Below are 21,350 nucleotides of genomic sequence, written 5' to 3' on the forward strand. Positions count from 1 at the left end.
TGTATGTTTTTACATACAAGATTTAATAAGTACTAATATGAATACCCGGCTTCATTTGGCGCGACGACGCAATATATAAAAAAAAGTCTCTCGTCGTCAGAAAGCTACATTATCGCAGCTAGATTAAAAATGTCAAAATGACGGACCAGGATGAATAACTGAGGAAGAAGAACCTCCTTCTAGTAAATAGGATCGCGTAACATTTTTTTTTAAATCGTAATTTTTCAACAGTTAATGTTTTCATATGTTGTTGACTTAGAATGTATGATCATGTAACAACCTTTTCTCTATAAAGAATTAATTTTCGACTTCAGATAGAATCGGAATACGTATTGAAAACAGGGGAAGAAACATTTGTTTACGTTGTAAAAATGACGCGTGCTGCCGATAACTACGGCCTCTGTTTCGGACAAAAATTAAATGATTAAAGAAAAGTTCGCTCAACATAAAAAAGGGTCCATTGACATGAATGCTTTAATCTATGAAAATTATTGAAAAAATGTAATTATCAAGTATCTCAACACGTCCCATATCTAACACATATTCTACATGTACACGTAGTTGTTTTGCCATACAGTTTAGTGTGTGTGATGGCTAATATGACTTACTAAGTGTTAGCGTATGGAGACAGTGAAAGTGGGAAAGAGAGTATACATAAGTTTATATGCATGGTATAGAGAAAAAAAAATGGCCAAAGATATTGAGTTGTACAATGTAATAAAAAAAATCACAAACGTTTCTCTTTTTTTATACGCGTGTAGTTTGTTATTACATATATGCACTTTATGAAAACATTTGAAAAGGGATATTCGTCTCGTGAATATTCCTTTTTACAGAAAGGTTTGTCCCATGGTTGAAGAAAGGTGTTAAGCCCCGTACAGATGTCACATTCCGGTACTAAATTCAATATATATTTATATATATATATAATTTATGTTTATGCCTATTATGAGTAATATCATTGTTAACATTTAATTGTAAATGTTATGACGGGAGAAGGCTGTGATAAATTGTAAAAACGTGTGCCCCATCCCTTGTTCAATTTTATTGGCAACAAATATGTTTAAAGCTAAATAAATTTAAATTCTGAATAATGGCAAGTGTGCAATTAACTTCTGATGATGAATAACTACTGTTCAATAAGTTTTAATACGGAATCATATTACTTGGTTTCATAGTGCGGTAAGAAGTTGCAGTTGCCTGATGCCCCTCTCTGGGGGCCCCCTTTGGAAACCGCTCGTTTTTACTGCCTAGACAGGTGACGTTATTGGCGCTATTTTTAGCAGGGCTTTCCCGAACAATTCAAGTGGTCAAACTGGACATTTGGAACGGACTATGAATATGGGGATAGCGAGGTAACATAAGTGGAAGTGCATACAATACAACTCAACATTGAAAAAAAATATGGCTCTTCACGTGGTGTCCGTTTAATTTGTTTGCCAAATATATGAATTTTCCTAGTATACACAATTCTTTAATATTATGGACACTCAATAACTGGACGACTTTAAACACAGATGGTTTTTTCCAAAGGTATGGATATGGTCAAACAGTTGAGGTCTCAACCGTTCCATGATTTTATCCAAACACTTAGTCCCTCATAACTTTCTCTCCATGGTTATTGGGTGGGGAAATATAGGAGAGGTTTACTAAAATTGCTATATGTTGCTGTAAAGGTTCTGTGTAAGAGGATCAATCAAATCAGAACATTATTTTAGAATGAGTAGCTCAAGCAATGTATATCAACAAAGGGACATAACTACATAAAATTTGGAGCTTAAGTTCTGTTTTATATGCTCGAATACGCATGTCCCCTCATGATCTATGTAAGCATTATATGTACCAAGTATAATTGAAATTGGTGAAGTATGTGTTCTTTAGAAATGCAAACAATGCTTTTCATCCATTTTGCATACTCTATTCACACACACTTAATTTAAGTATTATGTGTATCACATATGATCAAAATTGGTGCAGTGTTTTAGAAGGAGGTACCAATTCATGTTCTTATTCATATTCATTTTGTCTCATACAGATAGAAGCATTAACAGACAACACAACCACATCATAACCCCTCCTCCATATTATACATTTAGTGGTCTTATAGGGAAACACACCTCACAAGGACCAAGCTCGAGTGAAACATTTATGAGGGAAAAACAAAGTAGCATTCTTCCCTAATGCAAGAGTACTAAATAACTTTATTATAAATACTAATATAGAACAATAACACAACAGTGAAGATAAATCAGGCTATCATGTTTGCTTAGTACTTAATCTGAAAAATTAGCTGATGTCCATCGTGTAAACACGGCCATAACCTTTTCTATTTTAGTATTAGTCCTTGCATTGACATAAGGATTTTAAAAAAAACACTATAGCATAGTACTGGTTCCTGAGATAAACTTCAAGTGGTAACAGACAAACAGACGGACAGAGGACAGATAGACAAATGGACATTATGATTACTAATTGCATACGCAGATCCCGAATTAATTCTGACCAACTTTGTTAAGATAAACATAATTTGGCCTTATTGTAACCTTTGACCTGATTACCTTGACCTTTGGTAAGTTGACTTCTTGTTGGTTAAGAACAACTTTGCTTCATTATGTCATAACAAACCGTTTTCCAAACTCTGGCCTTTTGAGGGTCATGTAATGTGTTTTTGACAGTATAGCCCCACCTTTCAATTTTTAGTAACAGCGACCTAGACTTTGACCTGATACAATTGTGAAACTCTTGGTCCTTTGCACATCTATATGTATCACCACTATGTGAAGTTTTAGAAATTTCGACCTTTTGGAGTCCCGAGAAAATCTCCAGAAAACGAAAGTGCTGAAAGACAGACAGACAGACAGACAGACGCTGTGATAAGGTTTGTAGAATTTCATATGGTCAATTGTTTGTCAAAAGTATATGCTAACTTGAGTCCCCTTTGTCCAAATATTCTTTAATTTGTACAAAATTCAATTTTCCCTCTATTTCCCCTATACGGCTCCACCCCACTGTCTATACAGGCCATATAAGCTAAAAATGGTTGACAGCAGATACACAAATATTATAAACACATGAATTTTTTCAAGCTATGAGAATGAAATGTTAAAAATCATTTGTGAAAGATACAAGTGTTAAATTGTCACTCAATGTTGAACCAGAATTACGTAGAGCAAAATGTTGAGATTAATTAAACTTTAGATACAATCAACTCTTCACACCTGCCGAAGTTTGCAGAAAATTGCAGAATTCATCATTATAAATTGTAATGTTTAAATGTGCTTGAAATATCATACCAGCGTGTATTTGAACATTTCGCCAACACCAATCACAGAAAAAAGAGTGTTTAAAAGCTTGATCTGGTAGTTTGTAATAATAAAATATTGTATATTACAAATTTGTGTCTTGTCGACAGGTAAAATTAATATATTTTAGGGAGGAATTAATTAAAATGTATGAATACTTTCAAATGAATTTTAACTGTCATTGCACAATACCAGAAAGCTAATAATATAACATGTGTAAGATACATATCTATTGTAAATTTAAAAAAATGTGTCTTGTTGGTAAAAGTAAAATCCTTTGATTATTGCTAGTTTATAATTAAAGCCCATGGTTAAATGATTTTATTTTACATAGGAATAAATTACAATGTACACGTTTGTATATTTTCAAATGAACTTTAACTGTCATTTTACAATACCAGAAAGCTAATAATATCACGTGTTAGATCTATATCTAATTGTGAATTAAGAAAATATATGTCTTGTTGGTACAGGTAAAATTACGGAATTAATTAAAGTCCAGTGTTTAATAATGCTATGTTAGATAGTAATAAATAACAATGTATGAACATTTTCAAATGATCTTTGACTGTCATTTTACAATACCAGAAAGCTAATAATAATGTTAGAAATTGGACAAAATGTACCCAATGGGTTTTACCTAATATACATTATCTATAAAATCTACCCGTTTCCAAAGGGTAAACAGATGACCTTTGGGTAATAAACTTTACAATATAGATAAAGCATGTATGGACATTTCCGTCTATCAAGAGTACAAGTAATGGATTCTAGCAAATCGGAGTCTAGAGAGGAAGACTTTTAAAATTTTAGCCAATATTCCAATGGGCCCTGCCCCTCCGACCAAGGGGTGAGTCAGGATCTTACTTTCTGATAGCATCAAATTGATATCTCATGATTATTTCAAGCAAATTTGAGTTATTTCCTGTAGAGTTAAAAACAAAATATGCCGTAAAACATCATTTCCCTATATAAACTATAGTAAACTATACCCCTTCCCAAAGGATGACCTGATGACTATGGGGGCAATTTTGACAAAACACCTAGGGACCTTTCTGTCCATGAACAGTTCACCTGAATCTGAAGAAGATATTTGAAATATTGGTCAATATAATAAAAAGCAGGAGTTGAACCCTGGACTTCAGATTGCACTATATATATATATAGCAGACTGAGCTGATTGAGCTGCATACTCATTGGAACTCTTCTGGCCCAAATGTGCTAAATGTATGTATTCAAAACAAAATTAAGGGGAGGTTTATGTATAAATACCAATACTTTAGCTACAGTTATATATACCCAAACAAAATGAAGGGGAGGTTAATGTATATATATACCAATACTTTAGCTACAGTTATACATACCCAAAACAAAATTAAGGGAATGTTAATATAAATATATATATACTTTAAATAACTGTCCAAGATTCAAAGAAGAATTCAGTTAAATCACTCAGTCTTAGAATTAAAATATAAACACCATATACACACCATTATGATTGCCTATGGGTCTTAACCGTTAAATTTGAACACTGAACCACTTTGATCAAATTGCTTCTATGCTAGTAGAAGGCCATTCAGCAATGTGGAGTTTTTGTGGGGATTTTGGCCTCTATATTTGTACAATTTTGAATTCCCACTTTCTCACAATGCTTCCAAGCAAATATGGATGCTATCCCATTATCATTCTCATAGTTTTACAAGAGAAAATATTTAAAACAATATGGCAATATTAACCCCCTTTTTGCCCCTACACTCAATCCCTTGGGTGTTTAGCTGCAGTTTTTCAACATTTTTTGTGAATCGTCACCACCTTCGAATACTTTTGAAATGTTCTAAAAAAGAATTTGAAGAAATTGTTGATGGACGGTCAGACGGATGCCATAGTACAGCCTATTTAGCTCACAGGTCTTTCCTTTGGACCAGATAAGCAAACAAGAGGCCCAAAGTACCTGTATCGCTCACCTGGATATCTATGCAATCATTGCAAAATATTCTCCAAATGATATCCAAGAGAATAGGCCAGACCCCACGGTTAATCGTTGCAGCATATCTGTATTACATTGTTCATGCCCAGCAATTTTATGTATAGTTATGGGGTGGAGATCTCAACTGTTTCCAAGTTGTGACTCAGAAACTAGGTCCATAGGGTTTTGGCCAGACCCCAGGATCTATTTTAATATCATGACTCCATTTGTCTCTTTTTGCCCAGCATTTGTATTTATAGTTTTGGGGTGGGAACTCAACCGTTTCAAAGTTATGACCTAGGGGTTAAGTCTGCAAGGATGGGGCAGACCCTGAGGTCAATTCTTATATCATGACCGCATTCGTCTCTGTATGCTCAACAATTGTATATATAGTTATGGGGTGGGGGTCTTAACCGTTTCGAAGTTATGACCAATGGGTTAAGTATCCAAGGGTGGGGCAGACCAAAGCCATCCTGGAAGCGTATGTGTATTCATCTTTTAATACTCAACACTTTTATATGTTGTTATAGGGTTGGGATTTCATCTGTTTCCATGCTGTGACTAAGAAACTAGGTCCCTAGGGGTTCGGTCAGACCCCAGGGTTTATTCTAATATCATGGCTGCATTTGTTTATGTTATGTTATGTCCAGCATTTGTATAAATAGTTTTGGGGTGGGGATCTCAACCATTGTAAAGTTATGAGCCAGTGACTATGTCTCCAAGGGTGGGGCCAGACCCCAGGGCCATCCCGGAAGCAAATGCGCATTCTTCTCCTCATACTCAGTAATTGTATATATGGTTATACGGTGGGCATCTCAACCATTTCCAAGTAATAAACTTTTGTTGGCCCCACCCCTTAGCCGGGGGTTTGTACAATTTTGAATCCCTGCCTCCCATGAATGCCTCCGACCAAACATGACTGATATCCATGGCATAGTTCTACAGAGGTGGTCGTTTATAGCAATATAGCCAAATTGCCCTATTTTGACCCCGCCGCTCAGCCCCACCATTTGTACAAAATAAATTATATGGGTTTTTTTTCTTCCTGGTTATACAGATTTAGTCTAGTTTTTGGCATTCCCATAGACTAGACGGTACTGATATAGACACATATGGGAGTTATTTAGTACTTATTACTCCGTAGGTGTTCAGTGATCCAGGGTTCCTTGGTGGTAGTTACCTCAAAGTAATAAAAAAAAGGGAATAATGAGTACTTAATCACCCACAACTTGAATACATTGTACCTCGGCTTGTACCTCAGTGGGCTTGTGTCTCAGTGGGCTTGTGCCTCAGTGGGCTTGTGGTTCAGTGGGCTTGTGTCTCAGTGGGCTTGTGCCTCAGTGGGCCTGTGTCTCAGTGGGCTTGTGTCTCAGTGGGCTTGTGTCTCAGTGGGCTTGTGCCTCAGTGGGCTTGTGTCTCAGTGGGCTTGTGATTCAGAATCTTACCCTACTTCTATAAAAGTGGTCATTTAGTGGCAATATCTATGAATAATATCTTCTCATAATCTTAACGGTCATGATATTTTAAAAATTCTGAACAAGAGAAGGAATGATTTTATTAATACTTGAAAACATTGTGGAAACAAGCTCTAGCTTAAACCAGCTTTCAGTCATTTGTTTACTAAATGTTCGTCTACGATGGGTTGTATTATGACACATACCCTGTAGCGTCCGTCCATTTGTCGACTTTTACTTGCCATTGCTCTCCTACCTTGGTTACATGTAATAGAGCTACCTTGTCATGGTTTTGTTTTTGCATTGTTCACGGCCCATCGAAAGTTGAAGTAATTAAGGGCAACATAACATTAGAAACAGCCGTTCACATAAGGAATATTAAAATCTAGCTAAAAGGTTGAAATGTTGAAAAACTAATAAAAAATAACAAATCTCTAAAATCCAACGAATGGGTGGTTAAAGATGATATCATATACTTTCTGTACAACAAATTGAATGTAAATAATCTGTATTAGTGGTACATAATCAGCATTAAAACATTTAATTTTTATTTTGTTACATTGTAGAATTTATCACATGTCTAAAAAAACGACACATTCGATCATAAAGTGTTTGACAGTGAAGGGGTGGTCACAAGCTAGGCAGTAAGGTCGATTTTTAAATCGTATAATGAGAGCGTTGTAATGTAGGTATGGCCTATATATACACATGTACAGTCTTGAGAGAACAACTTCTCTACGGTCGAGTGGGTAGAGTAGAGCTTTGTTTGATAGGAACAACAACACCAGAATGGTGGGGGGGGGGGGGGGGGGGGGGCAAATGAAGAGCAATTCCTCTATATATTTTTTATTAGGGATTTCCAATGTGCAATTGCAAAACATGACCAGTGTATAATTGCAGATTGACAACAGTAATGTGTAAAGCGTACCAAAGTGCGACAATGTGGGTCTTATCTTTTCCTTTTCTTACCCTTACTTACGTTTTTACTCTTGATCTCACGTATGCAAGGCATGTAAGAAAGTATTCGGGATGGAACATCTATCAACAGTGACCTGTAGGATGAGGACTTGTTACGTATGCAGTCTAACTTCTGAAACGACACTTCAGTGTTTAGCACCATCTTCACTAATTGATCAATTTCTATAATTTGGTAAATATATTCATACAGCAGGGATACATTAACCGAAAGTCAGGGACGAAATATCCTGCAACGAAGTGTACAATTTTGAATCAGAAGAATTGGTTACTTTGCAATATTTGAGAAAGGGTATGGATGGGGAAAAGTAGTGTAGAACAATTTGAACAAAGGAGGGTTTCTTCATCATATAAGACATCCTGGATATCCAGGGGTTACGCCCACTTTCGCTCTCTGTACCCCTGGAATCATCCTCGATACCCAGGGGTTACGCCCACTTTCGCTCTCTTCACCCCTGGAATATTTCATAGCAAAATTGAAGGCTCAGTGTGCGCCACCTTGTTGATAAGACAATTTTGCTATGATATATTCCAGGGGTGCAGAGAGCGAAAGTGAGCGTAATCCCTGGATATTGAGGATGCATATCAGATACATCGGTTACAAAACAGGTATTAAAGTATGATTACCTCCTACTTGCTTACGTACACCTTCTGTTTTATTTTTCCAAGGTTTACCTATGAGGTTGCTCCTGTCTTCACTGTCATGGAAAAGTACGTTGTCAAGAAGATGATTGGACTTGCTGGAATGGAGTTCGGGGATGGTGTTTTCTGTCCAGGTATATATATGCGTAGCTCACACGGTTACTTCGGTCCATGAAAACACCCACATGTTGATTTTAGTCAATGGAAAAGTCAAATCGTTTTCATCAACCATCATTGATATTCAAAATGGCATTAAAAACGTATCCAAACAGCTTAATCCTAAATCGTGTAATGGGTTATTAAAGTCTCTGTTAATATTTATTTTCTATAATATTATTATTCATGATAAAAACTATATATTCGTAATGGCCCACGACTGACTTTCATCTGCTGCTGTGGACAGACCAAGGATACACTTAGTATGTAATGATGTATGACGTACCTAGATAGTTTGACCTTCTGACCTCGAATTATTATTATTATTATATGTTATGCGTCGTTGCGTGCTCAAAAAGAAGTATTGGTTATCTCATTGATAAGCCTAACTGTACCTGAAGGAGAAGACGGAATCCCTCTTTGCTGTTAATGATTTTGCTGAGATACCTGCCAATGATATAAAACACGTCAGGACACATTAAAAACAGTTCATATCCATAGCAGACTCAGTCTGACAGGATTGATATGGTTTTGTTTTATACGGTTTAACGTTACAGATTAGGTAGATTCAGGACATGTCTCCATGTGTGTAATGTATGCATATGTCTATGTGCTGAAATCAATGAAATAGCAGTCTAAAGTCGGCATCAGATCCGCGCTATCACAGGAAGGCAAATACACCAACATACCGACTCAATTACGCATACATTACACACATTAAGGTCAAACTTCGCTATTTATAGGACGAATAATTCCAAAATGAATTTCACAATAATCTCTTATAATGTATTACGAGAGCATGCAATAAACATGTGTGACGGTATCTTTTATAGGTGGGTCTATTGCGAACATGTATGGATTGAACCTGGCCAGGTGCAAAAAATATCCAGAAGTCAAGACGGACGGTATGTCGAGATATGCATCGTTGTGCATTCTAACATCAGAACAGGTACGTTCGCATTGATATGCTGTAACCTTTAGTGAATTAATTATATTCTGGCATCATTAATTTCGACACTTGAGATCGCTTGTGCCGTACATTTGTTTATGCTTATTTTTAGAGAACTATGACACTTAGTGGTATATATGTTTTGTCCATGTATGTGGTCAATGGTGGTGGTTGTGCCATGCTTAACGTTCAGCATTTCGGGTAATAGCAACAACTAGAACACTGACAGGTCAGTAAGGCCCCGTCTTGTGGCAATATATCCCCCATAATCATCAAGAAGCAATCTGCCCATATAGCTGAGCTTGACGTTTGATATGTGGACTTCAAAAAGAATCGCAAGGAAGCAAAATATACATTTTACATGTACTATGATGTGAGTCTTGGTTTCCTTCCACCTCCATATTTGCTGGGCTAACAGAAATGTAAATACCGGTGCAATACTCATTTGTTAGCTTTGATTTGTTTTATTTAACCTTATATACCTCCTCCATCAAGAGCCAGGGTCAAAGTCAGAGATCCACTTTGTCTTTGACCTTTGGACCCAAATGACCTTGACCATTAACCCAGTGACCCTGATCTTTGGTCAGTTGACTTATTCTTTAATTCCGACCAACTTTGCTCCTTAATATCATAACAAAATGTTCATCAGTGAAAACACAAAACTTGACCTTGACCCTTTGAAACCCGTAACCTGGACCTAAGGTCAGTTGACTCTGTGTTAAGTTCTGAACAACATTGCTTCATAATGTCATAACAAAATGTTCATCAAGGAAAAGATACAAAATTTAACCTTCACCTTTGACCCAGTGACCTTGACCTTTGGTCAATTGACTCCTTGTTTAATCTGAGCTACATTGCTTCAAAGTGTCATAGCGAAATGTTCACTAGTGAAAAGATACAAAATTTAACCTTGACCTTTGACCCAATAACCTTGACCTTTGGTCAGTTGACCCCTTGTTTAATTCTGATCAACTTTTCTTCATAATGTCATAACAAAATGTTCATCAGTGAAAAGATGTACAATTTGACCTTGACCTTTGAACATAATGACATTGACCTTTGACCTCGACTTTCTACCTCAGTGTGTCTCTTTGTTTAATTTCGAACAACTTTGCTCCATAATGTCATAGCGAAATGTTCACCAGTGAAAAGATACAAAAATTTGACCTTGACCCCTGACCCGATGACCTTGACCTTTGGTCAGTTGACTCCTTGTTTAATTCTGATCAACTTTGCTTCATAATGTCATAACAAAATGTTCATCAGTGAAAAGATGTAAAATTTGACCTTGACCTTTGAACCTAATGACCTTGACCTTTGACCTTTTTACCTCAATGTGTATTTTTGTGAACTAAACATCTTGACCAAGTTTCATGTACATCGGTCAATAAATACCAAAGTTATCAGCCAGGAACAAAATTTGTGGACGGACAGACAGACAGACAGACAGATTACTATAGGGCAAACGTATCTCCGATACGGGGCCCTAACTAGTTTACCCGTTGTCAGTATGACGCGCCCGGACTGAATACTGTGTTGAGTACATTTTGTATGTTATTTCAGTGACGTAGCACTATCAAGTCGGCATCAGATGTTCGTTATCGTAAGGAGGCATATACACCAAAATACCGCCTTTAGCACGCATACATGTATGAAAGTATGCATGAAAAACATCGTGGCGCGTCCTTAAATTATCTTAGCTGTTAATAGAACGTTTAACCTAATGAAACCAAAACAACCTAAAATCTACACTGAACAAATTTGGTGGCCTTTGGTCTTAAAAGGTTAAAGCTGATTACAGACTTGTCTTGTTCACCGTTCCTCTACGGATGGGGAGAGGAATATTCATGTGAGCGTTTGCTCGTCTTGTTTTTCGTGAAAAGCGATTTTAAATACAATAAGACCGTCAAACCAAATATTTTGAACTTTTTTAAGCTTAGATTTGGTTTTTAAATAAGTTGATTTGATGAGACTTGTCTTGTAGAAGTCAGAATGTGAACAATGTTTTTTGTTTTTCTGTTCCTGTGTGGTCTAACGTCCTCTCAGCAGCTATGATCAATTAAAGACAGATGTCTAAGCAGGACCGACAAAAAGAGGAACAGATATGATCTGCATCACTATATACACATACCTACGGATACAAACAATTTGCTTAAAACTTTCGTGCGATTTCAGAAACGGAGATTTCATATGCAAAAATGTATGCAATACATAACTTACGTTTAATGATGATGTTTTGCCCTGCTCGCTTAAAATCTGACTAAGAGATAAAGGCTCTTTGTGCCTCTTGTTTACATTGTCACCCAGTGTCATACTCGATAGGCACCAATGCTACTGACCAATATGATTCTTAGATTAAATAAGTATAATCATTTATTTCAACGAAAGCATTCATCTGATCATGCAACATAATATATACACTTGTGTGTTTCAGGCACATTTCAGTATAAGAAAAGGGGCAGCATTTCTAGGCTTTGGTATGAAGAATGTGGTTTTGGTGAAATGCGATGCCAGCGGTAGAATGCTTCCTTCAGACCTGGAAAACAATATAAACAGACTTCAAGCGGAGGTATTTGATATTGACAATCTTTCACCAATGCCTATGCTGAAACGTTATAGAAGGAAATAAACTGTCGATAAAGATCTGATACGCAGCAATGTTTGCCTTCGATTAAAACCACGTTCACAGTAACAAAGCAAGTTAATTTTATTAATGGAGGCACGGTAGTCTAGTGGTAGGACGCCGGGCCCGTGACCGAAGGGTTGCGGGTTCGAGTCACGGCACGGCACGGCACTGTGTTGTATCTTTGAGCAAGATACATGTACTTTACTCAGCTTGTTCCAGTCTACACAACTGTAAATGAGTACGTGGTCGGGCAGTGCTGGAATTGTTGAATACTAGCTGTGAGCGCCAAAATGACAGCACCGGCTGTATGCTCTCAAGGGAGTTGAGAAAGATGTTGGGCGGTTGCAAAGGATAATATAATAATATAATATAATAATATAACCACGGATAATATTTTTGAACCGCTTTGAGACGACCTACGAACTAGGTTGTGATATGCGGTATATAAGAACCTCGTATTATTATTATATATTACTATTATGAATTTCTTTTGTAATAAACCTGTTCTAATACAGGGGAAGGAACCAGTATGCGTTGTCGCGACTGCTGGTACAACCGTTCTGGGAGCATTTGATCCTCTTGACAAGATTGCTGACATCTGTTGTAAATACAGGATTTGGATGCACGTTGATGCAGCTTGGGGCGGTGCTGTTCTCTTATCGAAGGAACATAGAATACTCATGTCGGGCATTGAAAGGTAGGTCGAGTTTTAAACAAGATAAGCGAGATTAATACAAGGATTTCAAAATTTAGAGGAGTACTTTTCAAATTAAACACATATTAAAGGCTTTGTATGTAACGAGAAGAGGTAACTGTGGCTATCAGGTCTGCATCAAACCTCGAGCACTTAAAACCCCCACAAGCAGAGTCTACCACATTTAATCCTGAAACTTGTCTTAAACAACATTTCTCTAAAGATTGGGATATTTATATGAGCTTTTGCTTTTCCAGTTTTCTTGAAAGAGAGAACGTGTCATATCGTAGCGCCTATTGCAATATCTGTTTACGTTTTTGTCATTAAATGAGGATATGAATCGCATGTGATTATTGGTTTAGTACTTCTTGGGTTCTATAACTGTTTCTTCATGTGGACTGATACTGTTAAATGTGTTTGAGAGATCTGTGAAAGTCAAATTCAATAAACATTGTATATAGGTTGATCGATCTGTACGATAATTTATATATTTACAATTTTAGTTTAACAATAGTGTGCAGTTATAAAAACAAAGAAGGTCATTATCAATACAAAATACCAGAACTTCGGTAATTAATTCAACAACTTATTCGCAGAATTGATTCATTTAATTGCCATGGAGTCATTTTAAGCATCACAAAACAAACAAAAATCTTTAAATAAGATCAATGGCTGAGTTTTAAGGTGTAAGGTTAAAATCTAAAATAGCAGAAATTTTATGATTTAAAAGCACGATAAAACAGGGACGCTTTTTATAATTTAGCTGTAGTAAAACGCATGAGTTTATGGTTCAACGGGAGGTAACTCGTTATTTTGGTAGCATTCGTGTATATGAAACCGGCTATTCAATTATCGAGTGAAATATCGTGAAAATACGTGATGTTGTTGTTTTTCTTGAGCCAGCTAGATATCTAAAATCGTTGTGATCGATGTCATGCAAAAAAGCGACATGTATGTTTTATGCAAAATGAGAGTTGTATCAATACAAAGGGAGTTGCTGAACCCGTCACCATTTTGAGATATAGGTACCAGATCTAATTTTATGATTGTAATTTGATCATATCTAAAACATGCTCTATTTGAGTCAACTGACGCTATGTATCTCAAAACGATTCATTCTTTTAAAATGCGTAATTTGAATGTTTATAAACATCAAAAAATATTAGATTTAGAGATAAAAAATCATATATTGAATCGTGGTTCGCGCATTAATGAGCAGCGTCAGACAAATAAAATATTCACGCGTACAAACATCCTTAAATGACCTTGGCTGGTAAACAAAATCAAATCAAACCAAAACAAAAGGAGTAATAAGTTCAGCTGCGCCGTCATGCGGATTTGCTTTAAACCATTTTTGGAAGTTAGCCGTTTTCCTGATAAATTTCGAAACGCAATAGGTAAAATAAGCTAGGAATAGCTTAGGTTTGATCAAAAATGAAGTAACAAACTTGTGTGTTTCGGAGGGGGGATAGTTTTGGAAATATTATGAGAAAAATGAATTAATTAGAGATCCATGCCGAGCTCTTATTGAAACTTACCTGTAAAGTCTTCATTATTCATATGTTCTGGAAATATTGATAAATATTTGACTGACTTCCAGAGCGGATTCTTTCACATGGAACCCCCACAAGATGATGGGCGCTCTCAACCAATGTTCTTTGTTCCTCACCAAACATAAGGTAAATAACTCAAATGATCATATCCTTAGCAACTTATAACCAAAGCAAAGAATATATAGCAAAGTTTCATGAGAAAATCAAGCAAAGTTTCCTGAGAAAATAAAACAAAACAACAGTCATACGACTGAAATAGATTAAAACAAAATAAATGAATTTTGAAGAATATCTTTTGATAAGAATTATTGGTAAAGTCAAACTGCCACGTGTTTTATGAATTAACAAAAATATATTTATTTTGCTTAATTGAAACATTTATTTATATGAATACTATATTTTTATTCAAATCGAGAAGATATATTTTGTTCTTTTTCGTTCTAAGAAGACCCATTGGATAAGAATATTGAAATATGAAAAATATATAAACAATTCTTGTTTATAAAGTAACATTCATAAAACTGGTGAGAAGGTATAACATTAACTAATTGGGTTTGTCAAGTAAGTACAGTTGTGGGATCGCACAACGTTACACGATGTGCGGTGTGCGCACGATGTGTGCACGGTGTGTGAACGGTGTGTGCACGATGGGCGAACGATAAAAAGCTGGACGATCATTGCTTGCGCACATCTGTGCGTACGATGGACGGACGTTGTGCGATAACAATCGTGGTTGGTGTAAATTGAGTAAGTATATAATGCCTTAACAATTTATACGGTTTCGTGTTTAAACATATAAACTTGATGTATACGTATGTTTCTATATTCTAGCAACATCTATAAACTTATCTTTCTGTCTATACATTCTTATATTTAGAAATTGTGTTTTTAAACAAACTTAATCGACACATGTAAATTTACAACACAATCCCGTATACAGGTAAACATAACCACTTTGTACATGTACCTGGACCGTAGTTTTCTCCCCGCCTGGGGCACTTACGTAACTCGGGTAAGGCCGGATGTGAAAATCCAGGTGAAGGGGAGCTATAGGCAAACGAATGCAAATAACAAATACTATTCATTACGGTCAAACTGTATCGCATATCAGCCCTGTGTGTCAGGCACTGGTCATGTAAAACTCCGGACACTTATAAAATTGTTATTTACCTGTTCTATTACCTTGGAGCCAAACCCATTCTTGACAGCCTAACGGTCACTGTTATACTGTGAACATCACGGACTTAGATAATCTAATTCCGTGGTAACATGCATTGTGAAATTGTATAATCTTGTTTATTGTAATGAGAAATTACAGATATATACACAGTGTACGTGATCGCATACGAGCCTTCCGTATTTTTGTCATTCCGTAATTTTGATCTACAAATGATACCAAATCGCACAGTTGTGTGGAGAGATTTAGCGCACAACGGGGCGAACGATTGCTAAATCGCACAGTTGTGCGCACCATGTGTGTGAACGTTGTGCAGACGGTGTGTGAACGATGTATGCACGGTGTGCGCACGCTATTTTTGGTGCGTTGTGCGGTCCCACATATATATGCTAAATAACATGTAATGTTCAAACCACAACACACATCATAATTGAAAATGGCATGGCGGTTCGTAATGGTTGCAAAAAAACAATGGAATCAATGTGGCATCTTTTACACGTGATTAATTTACATTGTAATAACAATTTCTGAATTGTTCTCCACACAGGACCTGCTGACAGAGAGTCATTCCGCTAGGGCAGAGTATTTGTTCCAGCAGGACAAGTTTTACGACGTGTCATACGACACAGGTGACAAGTCTATCCAATGTGGCCGCAAGGTAGATGTTCTGAAACTCTGGGTCATGTGGAAGTCAAAGGGAGATAACCGCTTGGAGAGTGCCATTAACAATGCCATGGATTGTGCCAGGTCAGTATGAAAGTAGCATGTTCAGTAGAAGTGAATACGTTGTTGATGCAAAAAAATCAACAGTTGAATAAATTGAACGCCATGTGACCTGATATGGCTATGCAGTTTAATATTAACATTTTCTAAACAGATATATTGCAGCTCTACCCCAAATAGGAGGAAGGAGATTAACAACAAAAGTTTCTTGTTTCCGTGTCACTGTACTTCATATAATATCATTCAAAACTTTGAACTTTAAGAAATCGACAAAATATCGGAAGTGTTATAGCTAACCTTTGATCATAATCGTTGAATTTGTACATTGTCATGGTCATCGATAAGTGATTACAGGATTGATTTAAAGACATTTAAATATTCTGGTGTTGCGGTGAGTCTGCTATGGATATGAACTGTTTTTAATGTGTCCTGACGTGTTTTATATCATTGGCAGGTATCTCAGCAAAATCATTAACAGCAGAGAGGGATTCCGTCTTCTCCTTCAGGTACAGCCAGGCTTAGCAATGAGATAACCAATACTTCTTTTTGAGCACGCAACGACGCATAGCATATAATAATAATAATAATTCGAGGTTCTTACGTAGGTCGTCTCAAAGTGGTTCACAAATTAGTATCCGTGGTTATAGGGCCTTTGCAACCAGCTAATATCTTTCTCAACTCCCTGGGGAGCCGGAGATTTCTCAATTCTAGCACTGCCCAACCACGTACTCATTTACAGCTGAGTAGACTGGAACAAGTGGAGTAAAGTATCTTGCTCAAAGATACAACACAGTGCCGTGCCGTGCCGTGACTCGAATCTGCAATTCTTCGGTCACGAGCCCGGCGTTCTACTACTAGACTACCATGCCCCCATATACATTGATGTCCCCAAAAACAAATAACATGGGCGTTTGTAGACAAGTTTATATGTGATGCCGTGACCTGATTTGCACCCTTGTAACCCAATGTGATGCCAACGTTCGGTACTTCTCTGTTTGATTTTGCTCAAACTGAGCATGTAAATGCATGATTGCATTGCAAATTCTTTCTAGTGCACTTTTTGTGACTGACTGATTGATGGAGAAATTTTTTATAACGGTCCGCGTTACAATTAAAACGTGCTATTTATAATTTAAAAAAATAAAAACAGCAGTTAATAAAATATGGAGAACAAGTTATAAAATTACATATATTACCCAACGGTCACTTGCCTAGACCTCAAAACTGGAAAGTGTTATTACAACACTTGTTACATTGTACACGTGCTACAGCAATAAAAACCTCTATGATCATTTCCCCTACCATATATATACAGCTACTCTTTTCATTCGCAGCATCATTGAAATAGATATTTCTTTTCAGCCTGAATTCACCAATATATGTTTTTGGTACGTTCCACTGAGCATGCGCAACGAAGAGGAAAACGATGGCTGGAAAAGGCGTTTATCGCAGGTGACTATCATTACTTCGTAGGTTTGTTTTCGGGTTGTTACGTCCTCCTCGCAACGTCTGAGGTAAAACGAAGATGGGTGCCGAGGTGAACTCCGCCAAAGACGAAGAGTAAGATAGTAAGATAAGAACAGATATAGATCACTTGTATGTATAAGGGACTTTGAAGAAATCGAAAGATATCCGTGGACCTCCTTTGGAACACATGGGAATTATATCTGTTCTTTTCTCGCTTCCCTTCTCTTTCCTCGTGCCTTAAATATTGATCGAATGTGCCGAAATGGATCATGTCATAATTATATAAAAAAAATATTATGGAAGATCAAATTTGAAAATCTTCGTAAAATTGGTCTATACAATAGAATCAAAAATTCTAAAAACCTTCTTATATAAGTATCTGACCATTTATCTCTTTCTTATGTATGCGGATGTAACCTCTTAGTTTCCTTTAGGGAAGTTAGTTGAATCCGTGTCTTTATTATTGTTGTTAGACCCGACACGACGTTACCGTTGCTGAGCTGTTGAACTACTAACTAATTCACATTTTACGATAGGACGCTCACCTTATTGCCATGCTTTTTATCAACCATTTACAGTCAAATATTTCGTGATTAAAGATTCGAATCTAGATAATTCATCAATAGAAATAAGCATTTTGCCACCTGAACTATCACTTTACTGACATCTATTAAGTTGTTAAGGTTTTTTGGGGCGGTTTTTTACATTTGTTTACCTTTAATTTTAGTTCGAGTTATTCCTTGAATTTTGTCTATTTTAGTGGTTGTTTTGGCCTAAGTCACTCGAATCACTGATGGGCCGTGAAACAACGTTAAACAAAAACATTGAATAAGCTAGACAAATAATAATGAACCACTTAGTAAAATTTCGTTTGATAGTTATGTTCACGTTATACCGCTACACAACGATTTTTGGCCCTTAGCAACTAAAAACGTCGATTGGCCGGAAACAAAACAAAAACAATTCAAATACAACCTTTGAACCAAAAACACTTTGTAAACAAAACAATAGATTGCAGATTTTAAATACAGAGAAACAATTACGTGTATATTGATGGCGTATCTTTAGTAGACTGATTCAATTCATGTTTAGGTGGCCCCGGCTATCAAGGAGCGAATGATGCTGGAGGGGACGATGATGGTGGGCTACCAGCCCCTTGGGGACTACGTCAATTTCTTCCGCGTGGTACTCTCAAATCTGGACATCACAGAGGAGGACATGGAACTAGTAGTCAACAACATTGAAAGGCTAGGAAAAGACATAAATCCACAATGAAAAACTACAGTTTAATAAAAACAACTTTTCTGTCGCTTCGCAATCTTGAGATGACAAATACTATCCGCGAATTATCTATGTAACCACCTCAATCTATTATGTGTTTATTTGACATCATCTGTGACCAACGCACGGAAACACTTTACTGAGCCTATGGTTAGCTGCGTTTACTTAATCTGTACTGGCGATAATCAAAAGCATCGATTTTGACGTGGTCCCATTTGTAGCTATACAACTTACAAATATATATTTCTATATCATCACCGTGCACTTTGATTGGTTGATACCAATCTCATATTATATTCAAATTTTAACCATTTTGTAGGAGAGCAGCTGCAACACATTTGCATATTTTGTGATTGCAGGCTTTAATTTACCTACAATGTATAGAACAGTCTAGATCTGTACCATGCTCTGTTACCTTCAGCACGTTTCTCATGTTCTTCTAACGTGGCGCTTTTACAATTAAACCATAAAATGATAATCTCGATAATGCTAAAGCTTAATCCATTCTTATTGTAATGCCAAAATTTATTTTTTATTTTTTATCTTTTAAACATTTTAACCATTTAGTTCAAGTTTTATGTATTCTTATTTGTGACACCCCTGCAAGTCGGGGATCGAGAAAAGAATACACCTGCTCAAGCTGGTACCCACTGCAGGTATCGTAAGATGCGACTGATGTGGGAAGCCCCTGCAGAATTCGGGCTGTTCTTTTGTGCCCCCTGTTTGGGGACACAAACGCGACAAAAATAAATCTGCTGCGCCCATTGCAATATGTTTTTGGGATCTACCTTTCGTTTCCTAGCGCCTTCCTTGGTAATACCTCACTTTTGGCTTTGATGTTGAACATTCGCCCAGGAGAGGAAGGCAATGGGCTCTGTCTGCATGCCGGGACATACAATTACCCAAGTCCTTAACATGGGAAGTTGTTAATCCCTGCTTTAGCATTTCGGCAAGGTATTTCAGTGAGATAACACTAAAAAGTCGACAGCAGACCCGCGTTACCACAAGGAGGCAACGACACCAACATACTCTGTCACAAGCACACATACACACATGTATACAAAGTACACAACACACATTGAGACACGTCCTTAAATGACCTTAGCTGTTGTTAGGACGCTAAACCCTATACAACCAACCATTGTGAACGTCTATCGTAGCGTTGTTTGGCACAAAATGAATTAAGTTATCTATGGGTTATAAAGTAACACAAGAAACAAAAAATTAAACAGTGGGATGGCAATGTTCACATCAAACCCGCCTTATCACAAGGTGGCAAAATAAACCAACATACCGCCTCAAGAACATATGTAAACAATACACGTACGGAGAAACGTCCTTTAATGGCCTTATTGCTTAATAAGATGATAAACCCAGTTCCATTCTACTGACAACAGGTTAACCAGTTCATTACTTTAAATGCTAAAATATAAGCAAGGAATAGTAAGTACTATTTAAGGGACTTCAGTATGTGCCGGCCTTGGGACGAACCATTCCCTTTCAGACTTGTGCGAACGTTTAACACTATAGGCTCAAACTGGCAAAAGTAAAGTTTTGCCAAGCAATGCGCTCGGGAAAGTTTGGTTTAGTTTGTTTTAATTTTGTTTAACGTCCTATTAACCGCTAAGGTCAATAAGGACATGTCTCCATGTGTGTAGTGCATGCATGCTTGTGTGTGTATGACATGGTATGTTGGTGTGCTTGCCTCCTTGTGATAGCGCGGATCCGATGCCGACTTTATAGTGGTATCTCACTGAAATACCATGCCAGAGGCACCCAACACCGCATGCCGCCCGATCACATTATACTGACAACGGGTAAACAAGTTGTTGCCATTCCCCTAAATGCTGAACGATAAGCAGAGAATAACAACTACCATGTTTAAGTACTTTGTTATGTCCCGGCCTGGGGGACAGAACCCATTGCCTTCCTCACCTGGGCAATTCTGCAGGGGATTCCCACATTAGTTGCCTCCTACGATACAGGCAGTGGGTAACAGCAGGTGTATTCTTTTCCCGATCCCCCACCTGCCGGGGTGACGCTCGAGAAACCAAATATAATATCTGAAATGTTGCAATGGGTGCAGCAGATATGATTTTGTCGCTTTCGTGTCGTATCATAGAGTTTCCCACATTAGAAATCCCTTACAACATGCAACCCGTGCAGGTTCAAGGAAAGATTAGGCCTGCTGTATCTCGCTGCTTGATCGTTAGAGGCGACTTATGTGTTTCGAACAAACAAAGCTTGTAAATCAAGCTGAAAAATTTAAACAAGATTTATGTCAACATCTGTATAATATGAACCATGACACTGCCAACAGATTAAAAAACAGACAAAACTTGAATCAGTTTTACATTTTATTTCACTGTATCGTACGTTATCCCT

The 21,350-nt window shown here is 37.1% G+C and overlaps 1 protein-coding gene across 3 annotated transcripts in view; it reads left to right on the forward strand.

Moving 5' to 3' along the window:
• Window positions 1–20,832, forward strand: part of LOC110455071 (cysteine sulfinic acid decarboxylase-like) — a 43,420-nt gene extending 22,588 nt beyond the window's left edge. For 2 of the 3 annotated variants that reach the window (XM_021504994.1, XM_021504992.1), the window contains exons 4-12: window positions 8,367–8,473; window positions 9,329–9,444; window positions 11,879–12,013; window positions 12,586–12,767; window positions 14,365–14,443; window positions 16,042–16,241; window positions 16,672–16,723; window positions 17,580–17,669; window positions 18,777–20,832. In XM_021504994.1, the coding sequence (XP_021360669.1) occupies window positions 8,367–8,473; window positions 9,329–9,444; window positions 11,879–12,013; window positions 12,586–12,767; window positions 14,365–14,443; window positions 16,042–16,241; window positions 16,672–16,723; window positions 17,580–17,669; window positions 18,777–18,959 (1,144 nt within the window). In that variant the 3' untranslated portion in view covers window positions 18,960–20,832. Of the gene's footprint in view, window positions 1–2,849; window positions 2,879–8,366; window positions 8,474–9,328; window positions 9,445–11,878; window positions 12,014–12,585; window positions 12,768–14,364; window positions 14,444–16,041; window positions 16,242–16,671; window positions 16,724–17,579; window positions 17,670–18,776 lie in introns of those variants that run through there. The other variant, XM_021504995.1, reaches the window with a different exon arrangement.
• Window positions 20,833–21,350: the final 518 nt, after the last annotated feature.

This window comes from Mizuhopecten yessoensis, unplaced genomic scaffold, assembly GCF_002113885.1.
Source record: "Mizuhopecten yessoensis strain PY_sf001 unplaced genomic scaffold, ASM211388v2 scaffold8131, whole genome shotgun sequence".
NCBI lineage: Eukaryota > Metazoa > Mollusca > Bivalvia > Pectinida > Pectinidae > Mizuhopecten > Mizuhopecten yessoensis.